Source organism: Dysidea avara, chromosome 3 (genome assembly GCF_963678975.1).
Source record: "Dysidea avara chromosome 3, odDysAvar1.4, whole genome shotgun sequence".
NCBI classification, from domain to species: domain Eukaryota; kingdom Metazoa; phylum Porifera; class Demospongiae; order Dictyoceratida; family Dysideidae; genus Dysidea; species Dysidea avara.
The window spans coordinates 485,848-509,636 of NC_089274.1; the positions used below are offsets into that span (position 1 = coordinate 485,848).

General features: G+C 40.0%; 3 protein-coding genes across 3 annotated transcripts in view; 2 read left to right on the forward strand and 1 right to left on the reverse strand.

The window, feature by feature from the left end:
- Window positions 1–3,290: 3,290 nt before the first annotated feature.
- On the forward strand, window positions 3,291–9,187 carry LOC136251630 (uncharacterized). The gene is made up of 6 exons (XM_066044086.1): window positions 3,291–3,323; window positions 3,380–3,617; window positions 3,663–4,664; window positions 5,655–5,936; window positions 5,991–6,146; window positions 7,752–9,187. Exons 1-6 carry the CDS (start codon window positions 3,291–3,293, stop codon window positions 9,023–9,025), a joined length of 2,985 nt encoding a protein of 994 aa, XP_065900158.1. The 3' UTR covers window positions 9,026–9,187.
- A 4,234-nt stretch (window positions 9,188–13,421) lies between these two features.
- LOC136248680 (uncharacterized) lies at window positions 13,422–23,517 on the forward strand. Its single transcript, XM_066040460.1, has 11 exons — window positions 13,422–13,559; window positions 13,609–13,683; window positions 13,737–13,871; window positions 13,922–14,092; window positions 14,141–14,211; window positions 22,396–22,518; window positions 22,568–22,754; window positions 22,806–22,905; window positions 22,954–23,057; window positions 23,106–23,243; window positions 23,292–23,517. Exons 1-11 carry the CDS (start codon window positions 13,446–13,448, stop codon window positions 23,409–23,411), a joined length of 1,338 nt encoding a protein of 445 aa, XP_065896532.1. The 5' UTR covers window positions 13,422–13,445; the 3' UTR covers window positions 23,412–23,517.
- LOC136248648 (uncharacterized) overlaps window positions 23,394–23,789 on the reverse strand; it is a 32,023-nt gene continuing 31,627 nt past the window's right edge. The window contains exon 16 of the mRNA XM_066040413.1: window positions 23,394–23,761. Coding sequence (XP_065896485.1) covers window positions 23,483–23,761 — 279 coding nt within the window. The 3' untranslated portion in view covers window positions 23,394–23,482. The remainder of the gene's footprint in view (window positions 23,762–23,789) is intronic.

The window sequence follows — 23,789 nt, forward strand, 5'->3', positions numbered from 1 at the left end:
GGAGGGACGATTGTTGTCTTCACAGAAATATCGTTTTCAGTATCTCCCAAGATGCAAAATTTATTTTTTAAATTTCGTTCTCTACCCAAAGGACCGGATGAAACTTGCTACTTAGCCAAATCGTATCCAGAGTTGTTGTAGTTGAAAAGTACGTACAGAAATAAGTAAATGATCTGCTGGGTGCCCGGCACAGGGTTGTTTTCTTTGAAAAAACAGACAAAGAGATACGAAGTTTCGAATTCAAACTGCCCTACCACCCAGGGTAAGAGAAGCCAACTCTTCCTCATAGTGTTTCGATACGGTTGGGTGCATAGTCTGTCTATGCTGTTAGTTTGGAAAAGATCTGAGACTTCTCACCATCTGGGTGACGAGCGTCAAATTTTTCTGCAGCATCAAAGAATTGTGTCGCGCTTTCTAGCCATTTCCAGCGCTTCTGCAGCCACAACAATCATCAATTATAAACTAAAACTATGGCAAAAGATGTCCCTGAACATTTGGTAACAGCGGTTGTCAATTATTATTTCATCCACAGCTTCCACGCCTCGCTCTAAGCTATGGATCCAGGGAGGCAGCAAAATCATCCAAATTTGACTTCACCCCTCACGCTCCACAGCAGCTTCAAGTTTTCACTAGATCACCCTACATCACCATTATGCTGCAAAACATCCAAAAACAAATCGAAAAAAGTACAAAATCTTTCATTTTTGATTCAAGCTGGGTGGAGCTCCTGGTGAGCTGCTGGTATACTGCATCATATGAAATCACAGAAACACCAACTACTACTACCAAACGTTTTGATCCATCCTTTATCATCATTCTAAACAAAATTAAGTGACCAGTGTGTTATCAGAAGTACTGGAAAGCACTTTGGTACCATTGAGAGAATCCCTTGAAATGACGCACGAAAATTTTTGACGTTTTCACCCAGATGGTGAGAAGTCTCAGATCCTTTCCAAACTAACAGCATAGACAGACTATGCATCCAACCTTATCACATCACTATGAGGAAGAGTTGGCTTTTCTTGTCTTGGCTGGTAGGGCAGTTTGAATTCGAAAATTCGTGTTTCATTTTCTGCTTTTTGTGAGAAAGCAACCCTGTGCTGGGAACCCAGTGAACCATTTGCTTATTACTGTGCGTACTTTTTAACTACATTAACTCTAGATAATACCTAGCTAAGTAACAAGTTCTATCCTGTTCTTTGTGTGGAGCACGAAATTTTTAAAATAATTTTTGCATCTCACGAAATACTAAAGTCGATATTTCTGTGAAGACAACAATCGTGTCTCCGGTTTCATGGTGGATCTAGCAATGGGATACTGCAATGAACAAAGTTGTAAAAGTTGATTTTTTGGATTGCGGACCCTACCAACTGTAAGTTGCCATCATGGCTCTCGGTGGCTATTCACTATGCACATCATTTTTGCTACTGCAAGTAGCTATCATAGTTTGCGTGTGAGTGAGAGTGAGAGAAAGAGACACACAGCTGTATTGTGTATGACATAATCATGATAGAATAACTAGTTTCTGCTGGGGAAATTAGTTTGCATCTGAGTGAAAAATGCTGTAAATTACAGGCCACCTTTATTTCTTTCTGTCCACATCAGTGTTTATACACCTGTCCCCCCTCCCAGGCATACATGGGAGAATAGTGGGGGTTTGATCTAATTTGAACTTAAAATTTACCCCACTAGTGACTTCAAAAATGTCAAGTGGTTGCCTCCTTTAGAATTTATTTGCAGAAGGAAGAAAAAGTAGCTAGTCTTGAGTAGTGAACTCTACTTTAGAGTTCTTAAAGCGAATTCAGGTTTATTTGATTTGTACTTGCAAAGTACAATAATGCAGATCGTTTGTGGAATTTGTGTAAGCACATAAAATTTGAAGAGTGATTGAAAATCTTTTAATAGTCAAGTGCTGTTATCCTTCTTCCATAGATATCTATCTTGATTTGGACTAGGGCTGAAATAAATGTCCAAATGCACTCTCCGAAGCTTCTTTTGGAAATGCTACCGAAGCTTCAAAGATGTAGTGTCAGCAATTAATGAACACAATTGATGGTTATTAGTTTGTATACTGTAGTACAAGCTCTCACTTTGTTACAGCTCTAGCAGAACCACTTTTAAACTCTATAATTATACCAACATGTAATACAAGTTGCCCACTAAAGTTTTATACTCAAGGAACTACGTAGTTTAACATGCTAGTATCCATGGTAACAAAGCTTTGGAAGGTTAAAGCAGTAGTCGAATGTTGTGAAACCGAACAAAGGTTCAAAGTTTTGAACCATTTGTCTCAGCCCTAATTTGGACTATACAGTAAATAAATATGTTTTATCGTAAGGCAAGAAATTTAATTGCAAAATTAGTTAGACAAAGTTAATTGTTAGTCTCTCATTCCCATTCACATTGCTATTTCCCACCTCATCACAGAAAGTTTACCGAAATGGTGTCTCAGTGCAGCCTCTTGGCATCTTTAAAGTTTGTAACTAGCTATATAGAACAGACAAGAATTTTGCATTCTGAGTCATGTGAGATATCCAACTAGACTACAAAAATATAGCTCAATCTGTCCACTTGTAATGTTGCAAAGAGGATGACAAACTAAATAACTTTATGGTGCCTTATTTATTATTTAAATGCATTTTTGTTTTAGCACTATTAAAAAGGATTTCCCAGCTGAGATCAAGATACGGGCATCACAGGATGGAAGGCACCTGGTAGTGACTTCAATCAACTCCAACCATAATTATAAACTTAGCAAGGTCAGTCATTTTACTTTGGCTTGTTATCTTATTTGCAAAAGGGTATATAGTGATCCGGGTATGACCAGATTAATTTGGAAGAGTAGTAGATCCTAAGCAAAATTTGAAGTTAAATTTCCCATCTTCCCAGGATTATGATGCATTTATTCCATACATTATTCAGAATATCATTCATAACAACCAAAACATAACTAGATTAGTACTCGAATAATTGGGTGTGGCTCCATGTTAGCATAACTTACAACAAACTTGATGGCACACTATAGTTATGTACAAACAACAACACGATAAGTGGGGGTAGTTCCATGCATATACCTGTAGAGCAGCACATTTTTCAATAAGTGGGTGTGGCTGTACATATCTCCAAGAATAACAAAATGCATTCTTGAATCGTAAGGTGGCGGGTGGCTCCTAATTTGTCATTGCATGTGATTTCATTCATGTATTCTATGAAGCATGAGAGACCCACTTGACCCAAGCAAAATATGACCCGAATGTCCCAGATAATCTGAATGACTCAACCCACTTACAATGCTGATGGATAGTGTTTTGACGCTGCAGTTTGTATGAGAAAGCTCTAGATTGCATTTTTACTGTGATCATCTTGTTTCATGCTTTAGGTGTTATTTGGACATTATCCCCAGCAGAGGCGACTAGATGTTACTTTACAAGATGAGGCTACCACCATGGTAGTAGAATTAAAAGCGGATAAGAAACTAGTGCAACAACATATGTCCGCGAAGAGTGGAAATGTGGTGATACTGAAGGATATACATAATTTAGCCACTCGTGCGCAAACAGCAACAGACAAAAGCAAAGCCTTAGAAGACGCTATACAGGAATTAAAGAAGTCCCCAGGTTGGTAATAGTATTGATTTAAAATAACTTATTAACTTTTTCTAGGTGCAATAGTTGAAGTCACGGTAAATGATGATAACGTGTTATCTGGAATTTATTTTCAAGATGCTTATATGATTGAAAACTATAAGCGATTCCCAGAGATGTTGTTCATCGATGCAACACACAAACTGAATGAACTCAGAATGCCCTTATATGTTTTACTAGTTGAAGATGGAAATGGAGAAAGTCAGATTGTATCACTGTGGTTGGTTGCAAATGAAGATGCAGTTACCATTACAGCAATGGCATTGATATTCAAGAACCACAATAAAGATTGGGTAAGAACACTAACCATCATGTCCGACAAAGATTTTATGGAAAGAAATGTGCTTCTGCAAGAGTTCCCCGGTGCTAAATTGTTGATATGCTTGTATCATGTTTTAAGGACCTTTCGGAGAGAGATCACCAGTAACAAAATGGGCATTACAGCAGCAGAGAGGTCACATGTGCTAGACATCTTGCAAAGAATGTCATATGATACTAACGAAGAAGCCTATTTTAGTGCTTACAAAGAATTAAAACAAACTAAGCTCAAAATAGTGCTGGATTATTTCAATGACAATTGGCATGAAATAAGAGATGAGTGGGTGTGTGGCTTAAAAGATGAGAACTTGATGTTTCAAAACCATACCAACAATCGTGTGGAGAGCATTAACCAGAAGTTGAAGTCTGTTATGTCAAAGTTTGCACGTCTCCCTCAGTTTTGCCGTGAATTGTTGAAGGTTCTGTCAAGTCTTCATGTAGAACGAGACCACAGAGCCATTACACTATTTCAGAAGACTCCTTCCCAGCCATTTCCTAAAGGTTCTGTCAAGAGTCAGTACATGCAGGTGGCCACTCCCTTTGCCCTCTCTTACATAGTAAAGCAGATTGATTTGGTTAGTAAGGTTAAGTTGAAACCAGAGGAAGGTGATACATACGAGTGTGAATCATCAAGCAAAATTCACATTTCTGCATCTTCAGAAGATTGTAATTGTTCTTTTAGAAAAGCAATGCAGCTGCCATGTAAGCATATATTAGCCGTTTGCCAAAAGTCTAATTTGCCACTGTTCCAGCCTGCATTGTGTGCGGAGCGTTGGACACTAGAGTACTACAGATCAAGCCAGCTTATTTTACAGGATCAGAATGAACACTATGTGTTTACGGATGGAGATTCTATCCCTGTTAGCATGGTTACACAGCCAAAGCGTGCAGTGCTTTCTCAGCATGAGAAGTTTAGGAAAGCGAATAGGATTACTCAGAGATTGGCTACGTTGGCATCGGAAGTATCCATGAAGGACTTCAATTCAACTCAAGGCTTGCTTGTTTAGAAGAGATTGCAAAAATTTGGGAGCGAGAGGATCATGTGTCAGTGGAATGTTGTGATAGAGTAGAAAGTATAGCTAATGATGGTTAGTTATAAAAATTTTGTGGAAGTTAGTTACCTGGCTAAGGCACTGATAATTATATACCTTGAAAATTTGTATGTCTACAGTACAATCGTGCTCAAGTTGTAGAACACCGTGAAGGTATATACTGTTGTAGGAAAAAAAATGTCTCACTAATTTTAGAGCTGGTGGCACCCCCATAAAGCTCTGTTTGTGATTGATTAGTAACCTAATAATTAAAGATGAGAACTTGAATATTCATTGTGATGAATACTCTGTTAGAGTGAATATTTTTCAATTTGAGCTTTGGTGTACTAATTCTATATTAACACTTGAAATTGCCACCAAGTCACGTGTAATTACTCACATGATCACTCATAAAATTTACTGTACTGTATTTAGGGATCGTGGATGTTCGAGGCTCATCTGATCTATTAGAACATTTTGCAGAATTGTTTATGGATAATTAACACAGAAACATCTTTAAGGCAATTATAACCCTCAACCCATTTCTAACAATTTTATTAATCACTCTATGCTAGGTGCTACCTGATTAATTACTTCTAATTTTCATACTCAAAAAGTCAATATTATGTACATTGAACTTATAATTTGTGTGATATTTTAGATGATTTGAGCACTGTTGATGCTTTAGATGAGATAGCTAATGTGGAGGATCATGGTGCGAATGAACACCACGACAGTGACCATGACGACACACCTGATGATATATCCATTGCAGAAGAAAATGAAAGAAGTGCTGCAAAACAAGATTCTACAAACGAACAAAGTTATGAGATTTCCCTTCATGACTATCCAGAAGTGTCTCAAAGTGTTACTATGAAACAGCATATTCAAACAGATCCATCTGATGCTACTACTGTTGTTGAGTCTCTCGATTGTTCTGGAGGTACATGCATACCTTATTTAATTCATCAGTGCATGCATACTACTTTTTTCATAGCCATAGACATATCTACCGTACAGCTACCTAGTGCCATGAAGAAAAGGGGAAGACCGAAAGGTGGAGATTTGACGGTTGTTGGCTTACCAAAGAAGAAGAAAGCATTTAACAAGCCTGTTGCATTCCTTAAGATGCATCCTAGAGATCAAGAGAGAGGTATAATGTTATGTAAAATGTTAATGTAGGTTCCCCAACAACTCAACATAATGGAAATGACCAGCACGTATTAAATCCTTTTTTTATGTTTGAGTGAATGAGTACAAAGAAAATCTAAATTCGTCTTCTTGGTTTTTGCCTTTTAATTTATTTTAGTGCTATAGAACACCCACCGCCATCTCTACCACGTGTTATTTTACTACCAGCATAAAACAATTACCCAAAGCATGTAATTAAGCATATACTCAAAGCTTTGTGTGTCAATGCCAGGTTTGTCAGTTATAGTCAAATTATACAGGTGGCAGAGTGAAGGTGATGGAGAGTACGTGTTGATATTTGAAGTAAACTCATCAGTCTCCACCCAGATATTGAAAAGTCCATAGTATGTCAAGGATAATGAAGCCACTGGATATCTGTTTTGATTTAACATCCAACACTTTATACGTAATTTATGTTAGGAGTTGTGATCAAATATAGCATGCTGGCATGTATTATAGGAGAAGACGTCTCACTTTGAAGTCTCACTTTGCTCACTCAAAATAAACTTTGTGACTGATGTCTTGTAAAATTTTTTTTTTCAGCCAATAATGGTTAAAGCAAGTTGAGTACTATTAAGCAAGTTGAGTACTATTAATGATGTAATATTACAAGTTAATTTTCCACATGCATGCCTTCTGTTATATTACAGTTTGTTTGGTACATATGCAGGTGTATTGTGAGTTCTTCACCACTGTACACAACATAAGGCACACATTTTCTCTAAACACGTGTACACTCCTTGTGTTAAAATTTAAGCATTTGTGAGTTATTCGTATTTATTCTATGGTTTATGAGACATGTGAGATGTGACTTAAAACATACAGACTTCTTTCTTGTAAATATTCAGGGGGCAGAGTTCAACAAATTATAATTCCACCCAAAGTATAGCTGAGTAATAAAATCCCTGAAATTTGTTTATTACGTAATTGAACTTTTTAAGATAACCTGATTTCCATGCACACAAAATCAAACTGACGTTTTTAGGATAGCTAATCTACTAGACTATCATTTCCCACTGTGTCCTTGTCTGAGTTGTGACGAGTCTGGTTTTTTCATCAGACCCCGTAGAAGCCACAAGTAGTTGTTTGGTGTCATTCAATGGCCATGGCTCTGCTGGAACAGTGTTATGTGTGACTTGTCAGTCTTGTCCTTTATCATTTGGAAGTACAAGGAGAGTCCGTAGAGTCAAACGTGGACCTCAGTAGTACAATCATCTTTGACACTTCATTTGCCCCTATATAAAGCCCTCCCAAGCCCACCACACCTGTGATATAAATGCCTCTTGAAAAACAGTCTGTAAAAAACTTATACACCCACAGCTTATAAATGGTGTAAATTCTTTTGCTTGCATACCACAATACTAACAAATCTTTGTACATGGAAGCTGGGTTTTGTCAAATGCATGCATGCAGTTACATAATTTATTGTTACTGTATGCTTGCAGTGTATAGACCTATATTTCTGCTTGAAATTTTTCATGGAAACATGATCTGTGTATTCTAAATTTGTGTATTTTAAATTGCTAAACATGGATGCATGACTGTATTTTCATTTTCCTTTGTTTAGCAATGCTGGAATGGTTTGTCTCCAAGTCTTCTGTTGTCAAGGCCATGAATGAAGGCTTACCCTTAAGTGAAGACGAGATTGAATTTAGACCCATGATGTTACCAAGCACATGTATTGATGAGAATATTAACATATCTAGAATTAGAAAGTACTTCACCGATCTTTCATGGAGCAAGGTATTACAAGCCATTGAATCAAAAAGAAGTATGAAGTATTATTGCCTTGTGTGCGAATGTGATTTGGAGGAAGAGGATGGATCACTGTCCATTTGCTGCGATGGATGTTTACAATGGGCACACTTGTGTTGTGCTGGATTAAAAGCAGTCCCAAAACAGAAGGAGTGGTTTTGCTATCTGTGCAGAAGTTCTGTGCATGCAGAACACCAATGCAGCAGAGGTGGAGTGTCAATACATAAACGTTTCTCAAAGCAAGACAACAAGAAATCCAAATTGAATAGATCACCAGCTGTTGCAACAGACAGCTGTATCACAGTTAGTTCAGATGAAGGTTCTCAAAGTTACAAAGAAGAAGCATTTAATGTCACCTCAGGGTCAAGGGTATTGTATTCTGATTTTGATATTCTTAAAAATCCCAATGGTTGGCTTAATAGACGATTAGTTAATGCTGGACAGGATTTGCTTAAAAAGAAATTCCCTCAATTTGGTGGTTCTCGAGATGTTGGGAAAATGCAAACAAACACTTTTGAGCAAGAAGATGGAGAGTTCATACAGGTATTACATTGTTATGAATCTCACTGGGTGTTGGTGACAAATAAGGATTGCAAAGAAAAGCAAGTCATGGTTTATGATAGCAATCGTAGTGGAGATGTTTCCTTGGACACGAAAAGAGCGATAGCTTCCATGATTAGGACACCACACTCATATTTCTTCTTGACATTTCAAGATGTTCAACAGCAGGATGGTGGCTCTTGTTGCGGTCTTTTTTCTTTGGCATTTGCCTATTCACTGTGCAGTGGAATTGATCCTGCCAAAATAGTATACAAGCAAACTGAGTTTCGCAATCATTTTTTACAATGTCTAAAGAATAGAGCAATCGATAAATTTCCACAGGAAGATATAATGAAGGTTCCAGGCAAGGCAATACTGCGGAGAGTAAATGTTTTTTGTTTGTGTCGTTTACCTGATGGTGGAGATCCCATGATCAGGTGTTCTAAGTGTTCCAAGCCATTTCATCGTTCTTGCGTTACTTTTGATGATACTACATCCTCTGTGTGGTTTTGCTCTATTTGTACATGTGCTAGTGGTATTCGTTAGTGACTCAGCAAACATAACAAACATCTTTGGAACATGTTTTTGTAACGAAGGCTTTAGGATTTTTCTACAATAGTAATTTGAACTAGCTATGGGATTCAGGCACCTTATTATGAATACAATATACATGTATCCTGGATGAGTTTCACTGCAATCAAAATCATACTGTAGCCAGAATGTGCATGGTCAGCTAATTACATAACTACATGAAGGGTAGTAACTAGCATCTTTGCATGGTCCATGCAGCAGCTGAGATTCACCCCTAGCAGCCTATATAGCCAGAATCTACCCTAATATTCAACCTAAATTTCATGTCAGTCCATTTATCATTCAATAAATCACATCTGAATGTGAAAAGCTCTTGGAGGGGAGTGCCATTATGGCCTGAATTAAAAAAATATCCCTTGACTGTTCTATTAGAGTATTTCAATCTTCCATGCAGGGTCCCATTCTTACGCTCGTGAATAAACGATAATCTACAATAAGTCCATCTCGGAGTTAATAGCACACATGATCCTCGAGGGCCACGTAATTCAGTGTAATTAATACCCCAACAGATCACGTGATGAGTGCCGGAAGAATAACTGTTGCTCCGGGACCGGACGAATAGCAACTACGTTTTTTTTTTTTGTCACCCATATGATTGATTATAAAATAACAACTAGCTACCAAATTAAACTTATAACTACTCTAAAATTTAATTACAAAACTGACTAGACATTGAGAGCAGGGAAATCAGTGTTTACAACTACGGCAATCGGCGAGTCAGCCTGCCTTTCTTCCTTGTCAGAGCAGTACAAATACACTATAGCTAGCTAACAAGTACAAAACTAAATACACAGATACAAAACAAAAGACATGGACAAACTCTAAGGCTAATTACAAAGATAAGTTGTTTTTTTTTTTTAAATCACATCAGAACAATCGAAATCAGCCATCAATCACATATGACTCAGTCCACAGAAAACAATATTTGTGATCCATACCATTACATGGCTCCCCGCCAAGCACAGCTCAACAGAGGTGATGGGGTGCCCTAAGAAAGTAGATCTGCTCCCACGGACGGCCAGAATGGCAGAGTGCAGCAAAGAAAAAGACAGGAAACAGCTCATCCAAGATAGCATCTTGCTGTAGGGAAGAGCGATGGTCTGCAATTGCAAGCAGTAAAATTAAGAAGCTTTATCGCACGTTCCATAGATTCTGCTATGGTAGAGCTAGTCTCGTACCCAGACTGCTTTTTACCCTTTGTATTTGTGTGTGGGAAAAAAGGGCCTGGTGTAACTCCAATAGCCATTTCATTCAGAGCAGCTGACACCAGCTTTTTCCCCCACCCAAATACAAAAGGGATCTGGGTACAAGGCTGTGGTAGACCAGTTGACACCAGCTGAGTATACATAGCTGTGGTTACACTGAGGCTAATCAAATTTTGTAATTGTAATTTTTAAACAGGGGGTCCACTCAGTAACCAAATACTGATTTTCAGTGGAGCTCTGTGAAAAGAAGAAGAGTACAAAATACAACTACAGATACAACACCAAAAAGAAACATGCACACGCACAAAGCCAATACAAGAAATAATATTTAATATTAATGCCAATAAATTTTTTGAAAGATGAAACAGTAGTAGCCTCCGCAACAGTTGATTGCAGATTGTTCCACAGAATAAAGCCATAATAATAAAAGGACAAAATTGGTACACTGGTATTACAGCCAACATGACCAGTCACATCTTTAGAATATCTTGTAAATATGATGGAGAAAATTTGTGTATGGACTTGAAAACTTGAAGAACAGTATGATAACGTCGACGCTCTGGTAAAGCAAAGGAGCTAATAGATAATGGAATTTTCTTAATGATCTTAGAATGCACTCTTTCAGTCACACTGGTAAATTTAACAGTAGTAGGACACCAAACAACATCACAATAATCAAGCAAAAGCATTACAAAAGCATAAAAAGTACACAGAGTACAGCTGGTGGCAATGACCCATAGCGAAGAATGGAGATAATTTGAGACCTTACTCTAGAGACCATATTAGAGATGTGTAAGGTCTAGGACAGTGCAGGGTCAATTATAACTTCTAGGTATCGAACAGGATCTACTTGAGCAAGTAAAATACTTATAACTAAAACATTTAAGTGATCAACTTCCTATGAGCATTGAACTGGATTTGACAACATTTAAACTCAATTGAGCCAACAAGCACAGCAGATTGAAAGAATGTCTACTATATGCTCAAATCCGAATGGCTACAGTGCAATTCAGCATCATCAGCACACAAATCCAATGGATGACAATCGGTAGGTCATTAATGTACAAAGCTAGCAAGATAGACTATCCCTTGGGGCACATCAAGAAGCATAATAAACCCAGACAATAGCTGCGACATGGTGGGAAATTGACAAAGTGCTGAATGGAAACATACTTCATAAGTAGCCTCGACAGGAGCACAACGGCATGCAGTCAATTACTACAAACATTTATCGTAGCTACCTCTATTCACTGTCAATACCATCTTCATCATGAATTTAGTTACTGTGACAAATCAATAAGGCAGTATCCACTTGCACTTGTTGAGAGCACAGATAATAATTATTACTCTTATTAATTATCTATGTCGAGAGTGGACAGAAAAGACAATATCCGATTTTGTACAGATTTAAGTATTTCTAAATATTTAATTAGTTTTCTCAGATAGTCTACAAGAGCCCCATGTCGTTGGTGACCCCCCTGGGTCAAGTATATTCAAAGGATATTGCATTAATTTGTGAAGGCATTCTAATAGAGCAGTCAACTACCCTAATAGAACAGTCACATTTTTGTTAGTATGTATAAACACAGTAAAAGATGTTTACTGAAGACCTGAAAATTTTTTAGATGGTATATATCCATGCTTGTTTTTGCTTCAAATTTCACATAACTCCACCTCTTAACTCTTTAACCTGCTCCTGATACTATATGTCAACAGAAGCAAGCCTATATTAACCAGTTCCTAATAATGTGTGTTTGAAATGTTGAAATGTCAGCTTTAAGGATTCTTTTGGTGAAAATTATTACCAGATTCAATCTTGAAATACATAATTTTCAAAAATTTCCTGGGGAGCATGCCCCCATACCCCCCCTCCCCCAGTATGTATGCAACAGAAAATTTGGAGCTTATTTATAGTGCTATATATATTGCTTTAGGGCAAAAAGCCAAAGGTCTGCAAACAACCAGTACCTGCAGCCCCGTACATGCATATACAGAAACACAGTACAATTATAACTTATAGCAGGGGGTTAAAAGGGGCCGGGGCTATAGTTGTGTCCAAAACACTATACTAGGCAATAGTTGTAAAACATAGCCAGCTGCACCATGCATAGAATAGTATAAACTCAAAGTTATATATACAGCTTACGTGTTTTATACATCTTAACACTTTTTTACAATTTACTACAGGGATTTGACTAAAATTTTCTTTCTTATACAATCCATTAAATTGCCTTAAAATCCAATAAAACAATGTACGTAATTATATGCATAGTTCTTATTTTTAAATTTTGTCCCTTCAGCTTGCTAATTACTCCCAGATATCAATTATTTCTCTTCCAGATTCAATCTTGGTACACTTACGTATGTTTCAAAATTTTCCCTAGCTGGGGGACCATATGTGTGCCTCACTAGTTAGTCCAGAGATCCCTAGAATTTTCCTCTGTACTGGCACACAAGCCTCTCTTTACTGTTTGGACAATCATGCCAAAATAGTATACAGCACTAAAAGTAATTACTTCAAACACCATGTGTACCCCCCTCCCAGTCTATAGTAGTTTATAGCCACTGACTTATATAGTGTCTGAAAGTTAGTTGGTGGAAATTCAGTTCATGATATAACATGAAGAAATGAAACTATGTCATACCGCCTGTCTCATTGCTTGGAGTATTGTATGAATATACTTGTAGCTATAAGCCTGAATAACTATATGATCACTAAAGATGGTAGTATAGAGCAACTGAATTTATTACAAATGTTGTTAGTATACGATAACACTAACTAGCTCTCTAATAAGGCAGTCAACCATGCAGGTTTGAATTTTTTTTTTACAGTGAACAGTAATTGCTTGAAACTGACTAAGAATTGAAGGGTTTGTATGAGATAATGAATCCCTTCAATGTTAAAGAAAATCATAGTAACATAGAAAGGGTTTTGTTTAGTCACCATGCACAGATATTGGCATATCGTTGACCATATGAATAATTATAATTTGCAGAATTTCAGTGGTTAGATCAGCAACTGTTTGAATCAAAAACTAAAGATGCCTGCATACCTCAGTAAAGCCATTGGTAGAAAGATTGTAAAGCAGTGTTTCAAGTTTTTGCAATATCCGGAGGAATGCGCATGACGTAAACCGGAGATCCCCTTCGTAACTCACGTGATCCTAGCAATGGAGAGAGATAGCGATGTGATGTTAGATGACATTAACATCGATCACGATGATCAGCAGTCGGGTGACACACGCAGGGGGCGCATAAATTCGCTGGACTTTGAAACTATAGAGGTGAGATATGGCTGCTTTGAGAGAAGGTGATCATGCTATCGAACTGTAGCGAGACGAGACAGGCTATGCTATTAACCAGTGTAACAAATGGATCATAAAACCGTACAGAGCGTGTTTGAGAGTGGTATGTGCAACTTGTTATTGTAGGGTCTCTCATGGAATGGTTTATACTATTAGATGGGGTGGTACGACCTAGTCAACAACCCTTCACCTGTAATGAAGCTCCTCCGGTGGATTTGGGTGTTTTTCGTTTCCATGGTGATAACTACTGCCCTAGTCACCCAGATATTATCATGTTTCCGACGTGATCAAGTCAGTGAGTGTGTTACTTGCAGGAGAAGTAATGATATTTGTGTTCATAGTTTGAATTGATGCCAGTTACTAGCAGCAACAAAACAATTGAAGTGATTCGTTGTAATGTTAGTGTTGTCAGTATCTTTGTCATTCCTGATCTGTTGCTATTGACAACCTATTTTTATGGTATTTACCTGTTTTGGTCAGGACAAGAGTATCTGCAGAACCTTGCTGGACAGGTGGGTGTGGCTATGCTGGGTTGTAATGATTGGCTGAATCACTGATAGGTATTTGTACAATGTTACAAGTTTACTACCTGGCCAGAGCCAACTTCTCGTCGTCTCATCAATACAATATTGTAAGTTGATAATTGTAGGGTTAAAGGGGTGTAAAATTTTCAATGTTCAAAAGATAGCAACGATAGACACCTTATAAGCAAACATGTAATGAGGGATGCATGCATATTGTACTATTGACTAACAGCTATTTCAGACTAGCTGTGTAGCCATGCCTGCGTATTCTACATGTTAGTTATTGTCCAATAGTAATTTTAGCCATCACCAAATAGTGTGTAGAACTGCGGGCAGCGTCAACTAGCATAAAACCTTCTCAGTCCGCCCTTCTGGTTCTCGCCACCCACAAATAGTCTGTACCTAGTTGATATTCTTATCAATATTTCTTAACAAATACTCAAAACAACAACTAAGCCTAGCCTACGTTGAGTTTTGTCAATAGTGGCAACGTGGCCTATCACGTGCGCCCTCCAGCTCTGCTCGATCGCGTGATCCTGCCTTTACAACCTCCCCCCACTTCAGAAGCTGACCCATCAGGGAAGCTGTTATCATCAAGAAAACGCTGAGGTCTCCTCACAGTTCTTCCAGCTCTGGTCTTAGTGTGACCATTATTCTGTTGTTCAGATCCACTAACTTGATCAGAAATACTATCATTATTGTCATCATGTTCACTTGGTAATCTCGTTGTCTGCCTTACTTGACGCCTTCTTCTGGTCTTGCCATGACCCAACCACGGTTGAGCTGATTTCAACCCCTGTCCTGTGCAACGTGACAACCGTTGCAATGACACACAAATCATGTCTGAATTAGGCATGTTAATCGGTTGTATGTAGGCACAAGTTGCAGTCACATTATGTACACGGTATGGACCCCGAAATTGTCTGTCAAGCTTGAACTTAGGGTCTACTTTCAACATTACCAATTCTCCAGTACTGATTTTTCACTTCCTTGTCGTATTGCTGTTTCTGAACATTCTGTGCCTTGGCAATACTCTGCTTAGCCAATGATCTCACTTGCTTGAGCTCCTTGAACAGTTCCCTGCCATAATCTGACTCCAATGTAACAGCCTTGGGTTTGGGTACATAGAAATCCAAACTAGATGGCAAACTGGCATCCCGCCCATACAACAAATAGAACGGGGATTCTCCTGATGAAGCTTGTGGTGTTGTCTTGTATGCCATCAGAACTGGGCCAAGCAGTTCATCCCAGTTTCGTCCCTTCTTCACCACCAGCTTAGATAACATTGACTTGAGGGTTCTGTTCAACCTCTCTACAAGTCCATCAGTTTGGGGATGACCCCCAGATGTTGGTAATTGTTTCACTCCCAAAATGGCTGCAGTGTCTTGCAAAACATCTGACAAAAATTCTGCCGCTCTGTCATGTATAATACGAGCTGGTACTCCGTGCCTCCACACTAATTCAGCTAAACAGCTTGCTACAGTCTTAGCTGTTCTGTCTGCAACTGGGAATACCTCAGGCCATTTGGTGAGGTAATCTTGGAACACTAAAGCGTACCTGTTTCCCTTGTTACTCACATCAAATTCCTTAAAGTCCATGCCCACACACTCAAAGGGCTCCCCCACCGGAATACTCTTCAGTGGCGGTCGTGGCCGTCTGTCCTGTCCCTGAGTAGACAAACAAACTACACATGATCGACAAACTTCATGTACATCAGCACTCATCTTTGGCCAATAATAATACTGGCTTACTCTCTGTAACATCTTCTTGGGTGCAAAATGCCCCACAAAGATAGCATCATGATTGTCCAACAACAGTTGCTTTCTCAACAAAGTAGGTACCACTAGTCTCTGGCGTCCTGAAACTGATGAGTCTTCATAGTAAAGAACACTATCCACAATATAATAGCCCTTCTGAGCCTGAGTGGCAACTCTCTTGGCCAATACTGTCTCATCAGGCAGGATATTCTGTTCCAAATAGTCCATCAGTTGTGATAGCTCAGGGTCTTCTCGTTGGTTGTCTCTGACCTTCTGCATCATAGACCCAAATGCTTCTACCTCAATGTGTAACACCTGTTCCCTCCTGACTGGAGCACGAGATAGAGCATCAGCTGCTTGGTTGACAGTACCAGGCTTGTGCTGCAAATTTATGTTTGGCAGGAATGGTGAAAGGCGCAAGTACCATCTTGCCAGTAGCCCTTTTGTTTGGCTCTTAAGATATGGTATAAATGATGACACCAAGGCTTGGTGGTCAGTGTACACTGTTACTCTGTTACCAAGAAGGTAAACTTGGAAATGTTCTAACGAATAGACTAGGGCAGCAACTTCTAATTCAGTAGGAGCGTACTTCATTTCGGCACTGTTAGTTGGTCTGCTAGCGTATGCCACCGGGTGTCTAATACCATTCTCATCTTCCTGTTCCAAGACAGCACCAAAACCCTGCTCACTGGCATCAGTCCATAAAAAGAAGTCTTTCTCCAGATTAGGTGGATGTAGTAACGGAGCTGACACAAGCAGTTGTTTAACTTTCGCAAATGCTTCTTCACATTCAGGGGACCAAGTGAACTGTTGTCTATCCTTTCTAGTTAAAGCTGTTAATGGTCGACAAATGATGGCCATATTCTTTACATGTTTTCTGTAAAAGTTGACTAATCCCAGGAAAGTGCGGACCTCCTTTACTGACTGGGGTCGTGGAAATTCCTTCACCGCTATGATATTTGTTTCATTGGGCTTAACACCTTCTGGAATAAGGGTATGTCCCAAATATTCTATCTTCTGGGTTGCAAAATTACACTTCTCTGGCTTGAGCCTCAGGCCTGCTTCTCTAATCTGCTGTAACACCTTTCTCACATGGAGTACATGTTCCTCTACACTACTGGAAGCCACCAGTATGTCATCCAGGTACACAAACACAAAGGTCCATTCTGATCCAGAAAAGAGCTGAAACATCAATCGTTGAAAGGTTGCCGGGGCATTGGTTAACCCAAACGGCATTCTTCGGTACTGATAAAGCCCAAGATGGCAAGTGAACGCCATCTTGTGCTTGGAATCCTCTGCCATTCTAACCTGGTGGTAGCCTCGCATCAAGTCCAGGGATGAGAACACCCTGGGTTTGGTGCGTCCAACCATTTCTACTAATTCGTCAATTCTCGGCATCGGAAAGCAATCAGGTACTGTGTCCTTGTTCGCACTACGATAGTCAACGCATACGTGGAGCCCTCCACCCTTCTTCCTTACTAACACTAATGCAGAAGCATATGGACTATTGCTTGCTTCAATACACCCTAGATCAATTAACTTCCTCATCTCTTCTTCTAGTTCCTGGTGTAAGGCATAGGGTAGTCTCCGAGGCAGGGTCTTCACTGGTTTTGCATCTCCAGTATTGATACTATGAGTCACCAAATCAGTTTCTCCCAGTTCCTCATCGGTGAGAGCAAACACATCACTGTAAGCTAAAAGGAGCTCTTCCAGGCTTGTCTTCTCCTGGTTGGATAGTTGTTCTCCAATCTGCAACTGCATCTGCAGTTCTGTCTTCCTTGTCTCCAGATCTGTGCTACTGGTCTCACACAACCGAACTTGCATATCTGATGTGTCTTCCCAAACAGGGTCAACCTGTGGAACTATAACACCTGACTCAATAGTACCAACCTGTTGATCTCTTGTAACTGTCAGTGGCTCAGTCCCCCAATTGTTCATCACCACTTTGAATTCTGTCTCTCCTCTCTAAAGACACTCCTGAAAATCACAGTACCTACCAGCCAACACTTCCTCTGTTGGCACAACAATACCTACCTCAGACTTGCAAGGTTGTTCTTCAACTGAACTATCTGATGCCACTCTAACTCGCACTTGTCGTGCTGCACCTGGTGCCAGATGGATTGTCTGCCCCAAACACACCCTTCTCACACTGTGCTCTGTTGCATCCTCCCTTCCTCTGGTTGGACTAAAGGGTTTCACTGGGGTCCCATCAGCCTGTACCGTCTCTATGCCGTATTCTATCATGGCATTAGTACCTAGTACTATTGCACAATCGTGGACTACTCCCTGCCAGATAGGTTTCGATGATTGTAATACAAAACAAGGAATCATCAACTCTTGTCCTGTTTGCTCCATGGTGGTACATAGATTCACAACTGAAGTAGCTCCAAGCTCCTTCCCAGAAGCCCCAATTGGCTGCGTTGTCAAGTTGGAGTCTTGTTCTGATTGATGTTCAAGTTTCCATCCTTTAATCTTTGGAAGCAGTTCAGCTCTGACCAAGGTCACCTGAGAGCCACTGTCTGGTAGAGCTCGGGTTTTAACCCCTTCCACCACTACATTAACCTTAAAGGTTGGCCCAGACAGCTTAGCTCCAGACTTCTGAGATATGTTCTCTTTTCCATGTACAGTCAGAATTCTCATCCAAGGCTCTGACTCAGCTAGCTCTACCACAGATTCACTACTAGACTCCAAACTTATCATATTGTTAGCAGGCTTCGTACCTTGTGTGTTAGGACATGACTTGGCTATATGACCATTCTTGTGGCACTTATAGCATCTCACATGCTTTAATTCCATCTCTGTGGTGCCCTTAGCATCAGCAGATTCACTCTTGCCCTTACCACTCTCATCCGGTACTCTATGTTGAGGACCTGTAGTCCTACCACTATGAAGGACTGTGACATCACTTCCACCCTGATTCTTTCTCTTCCTAGTAGTAATGATCTGATTATTGGTATGCCGGTCTCGCTCACCCACTCTAGCTTCTGCCCTCAACAACCGGTGCAAAAGTTCCTGCAATGACCAATCCTTAATATCTCCCACTTCCTTCTGCAATTTGAAGGGAACTTTATTCCACAAGATAGAGGTAAGGTTGTCATTGGACAAATGATCAGGTGCCATCCTCTGATAATCCTTCATTGCTTCCAACAGTCCCTGCACAGATGAAAAGTCATTGTACTGTAATTCATGACAGCGGAGGTATGCTGTCCGAGGATCCATATGTACCCCATAATGGCCCTTGTAGCTTCTCACAATGCTGTCCCATTGTGCCTTGTCCTCTTTGCTCAGCGTTCGTTGCCACGTATGCTTAGCTGCACCTGAAAGAAACCATGAGAACCACCTTGTCCTCAACTCATCTGACCATCCACAGTCTTCTGTGGCTTCACAATAGTCAGCCAGCCACACCTCAAAGTCCTCCTTGGACTCTCCAGAGAATTTGTTAACTCTCTCACGTAATTCTTTAAATGCTGGTGGCTGCTTAAATTCAGTGGTTCTACCAGTAGTGGGGGTTGTGGATAAGTTTCTTGAAGCTGGTACCAGGGTGCCTACTGACACTGGTAATGGCATGTGTACTCCAGGGTGAGCAGGAGGAGGGGCCGGCACAGTGGTAGTAATGCTACCCAACACTGGATAAGTGGCAGCAAATGAGGCACGCTCAGTTGACCCTACAGTGTGAGCAACTGTTCTACTTAGCACAGGTGTGGTGAACATGGGTACTGAAGACACTGCTGTAGGAAGTGACTCTGTAGTCAGATGGTTGGCTGCATCTACTAGCAAAGTGGTCACATCACTTCTCTGCACTGTCCCTGCAGTTGAACTGACACTAAGCACTGGCTGCAAACTAACATTCATTCCCTCAGAGACGGAAGGTGTCACTGCTGAGACACGGGTGCTCTCTTCTGACGATGGCACCACAGTACTCTGCTGCACAGCCGTTAACACTGGAATCTGTGGGAGCTTACGTCTACCGACAGACGAGAGAGGGGGACATGACCATGGCCCTGACGAATACGGCGTGGACACCAGTGGAGGTGTGTGAACCCGCTTCATCTCTACTTCACTGCTTGTAGCTGCAGTGCCTATACGGAGTACGCACAGTTCATGATGTTCTTCCTCTAGCTGGCTCCGTACGTCCTCCAACCTGTCCTCCAAACACTTCCTCTCCAGTTGCAGTGCCTCACGTTCATAACTCAGACGCTCTGCTTCTTTCGTCTTATCAGCCAGTAACTGTTCGTACAGACCCTTCTGGACTTGTGCACTATCGAACGTCAACTGCGCATGCATAAGGCACCGTGCTAGGGTACCCTTGCGCTTACACCGAGAGCACGTGAACAAAAGTGATTTGCACGGTGTCTGTGTTAATGCATCATAACATGCTTGTGATGGTCGATCACACATTCTAATACAATTTATATGCTCCCATCCCTCACATAGGTCACACTGGAGAGCTTGGTCTTCATCCTTCACACCAACTCCGCACATGATACACTGGTCGGTGAGCTTGAAATCAGATTCTTTATCCATCACTCAAGATCCTCTTCACTGGGACTCTTCTTGGCCGTAGTAACCTCTTAGACTATCTCGGTAGGACCTCCAAGTTGTAGAACTGCGGGCAGCATCAACTAGCATAAAACCTTCTCAGTCCGCCCTTCTGGTTCTCGCCACCCACAAATAGTGTGTACCTAGTTGATATTCTTATCAATATTTCTTAACAAATACTCAAAACAACAACTAAGCCTAGCCTACGTCGAGTTCTGTCAATAGTGGCAACATGGCCTATCACTTGCATCCTCCAGCTCTGCTCGATCGCGTGATCCTGCCTTTACAGTGGTACTACCCTCAACCCTGTACTATAACAATGGACATGATCAGTTGTATGGCACTGAGGGGGAACAAAGAATGTATAAGTGTTTGTATGTTACCAGTGTAGCATTTGTGTGTTACCAGTGTAGTGTTTGTGTGTTACCAGTGTAGCATTTGTGTGTTACCAGTGTAGAATTTGTGTGTTACCAGTGTAGCATTTGTGTGTTACCAGTGTAGCATTTGTGTGTTACCAGTGTAGCATTTGTGTGTTACCAGTGCAGTGTTTGTGTGTTACCAGCGTAGTGCTAGTATAGTAGAGTTTTCCTTTGTATAAGACCACAAATCAGCAATGGACGATATTTGCAATGCCAAAATTAATGTGATGTATAATAGCCATCTTGGTATGGATAATTGTCACACAAAAATCAAATGAATATTCTTCTTGGATTTTTTTATACAGAAGGAACTGAGAAGGTAGTAAACGAATTTTAGTGATGCAAAATGGGCCCATCAGGCAAAAGCAGACCAATTTCCATTTTAATGTGTGCACAAACATGCACATTGCAATAAGGTATATGTGTCTCCCTCTTGTTTATAAGCATTATCAAGAGTATATAATAAAAGCCAAGAGTGTCGAACGGTGTATTAGCCCATGATTAATGATTGAGTAAAATAACACAGATATTTCAGTAATTGTTTGTTTACATGAAATGGTAATTTGAAATACGTACATGACAACGAATCTTTGCCAGTTTTCTATGTTATTCAACTAAGTATTCAACAGTTATTGTACAAGGAAAGTGTAGTAAGGACCCAAGATAACTCCAGCTTGCTAAAACAACGGTTGCACAAATGAGCATGTTGCCACGCCTTCACAGATTTGCTTGGCACTGCCAGAACTTTAACATTAGCCATAACGCTATTATGTTTTCACTTGGTATAGTGGCCGAATACGGCAACCCTTAATGGCAATATAAATGAACAATTACTGAAATATCCTCATGCAATCATTAATCATGGGCTGTTCAATATTCTTAGTTACTATTGTATACTCTTGGCATTACCATAGCAAAATGCTACCTTGCCCACTATTTTGTGACATCAAGAAACATAATCACAATATCAATGGGGGATATTGTTGATACCTTTATACTGCATTAGTAATCAAGCCCAAAGTGTGTTTAACTGCCTGAGTGATACCAGCTAGTAATCAAGGATAAACTGAACAAGTGGAGCTCCCAACCTAATTTACAATCTGTGTTCACCTGTAGTTAAACCAATTGTGTGTATTATACAGCCATGGGCTGGTCTGTACAAGTGATTAGTTACAAAGTAAATAGTAAGCAGTTCAGTGGTGGTTCTAGAGCTGACGTACAATGTTGTAGTGTACAGTGGGGGTGTGGGGTTCAACCCCAGAAGCTGTACTCTGCTATTTGCATGTCATAAAATGATAAAAGGGCTTAAAATTGACACTACAAGGTTGAAGCTTTGGGGCCCAGGGAAAAGTGCCTCAGTAACCTCCTTCTTGGCAGCACTGAGCTCAAAGGCTGCTACAGGTTTGAATGTTAGATGTTGCTTCAGACAGGTGCATATACAGTAAATGTTACAAGTAGTGTAAGAATCTTAAACAGGGGAGATCCTAACAAGGTACTAATATCCCTTGTTTAAGTGTAATGATCCTACCTACTAGTTAATGAAAGATGTGCTCTATTAGTTGTTACTTTGTTGTAGCTTTTATCTCATGTTGGGTGTGGCTTACATTGTGGTGTCACTAGCTGTGCGTATTGCACATGCTATAGTATTTGACTTTTTTGATGGTGATGTCACAGTCAGCTGGCCTGATGGTGGACCACAGTAAGGGGATATCCCTGTTGTTGTACATCATGTGATACATTATCAACAGGTTTAGTGGGGGCGGTAAACTGGTTTTGGTCATATTCTCATTGTTTGGTTTCATCTTCTTTGATGCTGTCTACATTATGGCCATCATCAATTACGCTATTCAGAGTGAGCTCAACATTTACTTGTTGCATGCTCTACGTATTAAGGTGGAACGACGTGAGCACAAGTCCCTTGATGCTGCTATTAAGGTAAGCAATCACACATAAATATGTAATCTCCCAGCCCCACCCCCATTTCAGGACATAAACAAAGCCAATGCTTATCTTAAGGTGTTGAATGGTAAAACTGCCACAGCAGTGGCTCTGATAATGTTCAATCTAGCAACAGCTGCTTTAGATGGTAAGTTCATCGTGTGCCCTTATAACCCCACCCACCTAATCATTGCAGGAGTGATCATACTGGGGGACAACACTAACACTACAGAGCACACTGTGGTTGCTACATTTACAGCTATTCTGTGGTCACTACTTGTGGTTTTCCCTTTTGTACAGGTAATGTCAATCATTTTGTTATAATCATGCTAGATATGCTACTTGCAGGCAGCCCGGGTTACTGCTGCATGTAACGGATTGTTAGCTGCTGGTCCAATTATTAGAGGGAGGCCATTACAGTACATGGAGTCTCCTCAATTAGAACTTGACTCTTTCTCCATCTTCACCGTATCCATTACTATGAGGGTAACTAGTTGTAATATTAGATCACATGAGCTCATTTGCCTCACATAGGCTGAGATATTTGCGATACCTGTCTACCCATGGATGGCATATCTGTTTGCTGTTTCTTTCTCATTCACTTTGTTGTTACTGTGCCAGACTGGGGACTACTGGTACACTGAATGGTTCTGACCATATTTCATGAAATACATTAAATGACTGTAATTATGTGCTCACTATATTAAATATACTTATTGGTTAGTTCAGTGGTGACACAAATGCAAGTGTTTTTCTTTGATGAGTTTTACAACATCTTCAGCACTGTCGTGTTCACAAATTTCCAAGGCTGACATCACTTTAGGCCAGGGATCCATATTGTTTAGTTCATACCACTCCTCAAGAATATCAGTCCATGAGGGATTGTCATCTAAATCTTCTTTAGGTATAATCTTTTTAAATTTTCTTTGTAGACGCTTTTTAATGTCTGCATTAATCAGCTTATCTAACTCATTTTTAAAATCTTTGAATTTAATTTTATAGGCCTATTAATATAGAGACATGTAATTAACT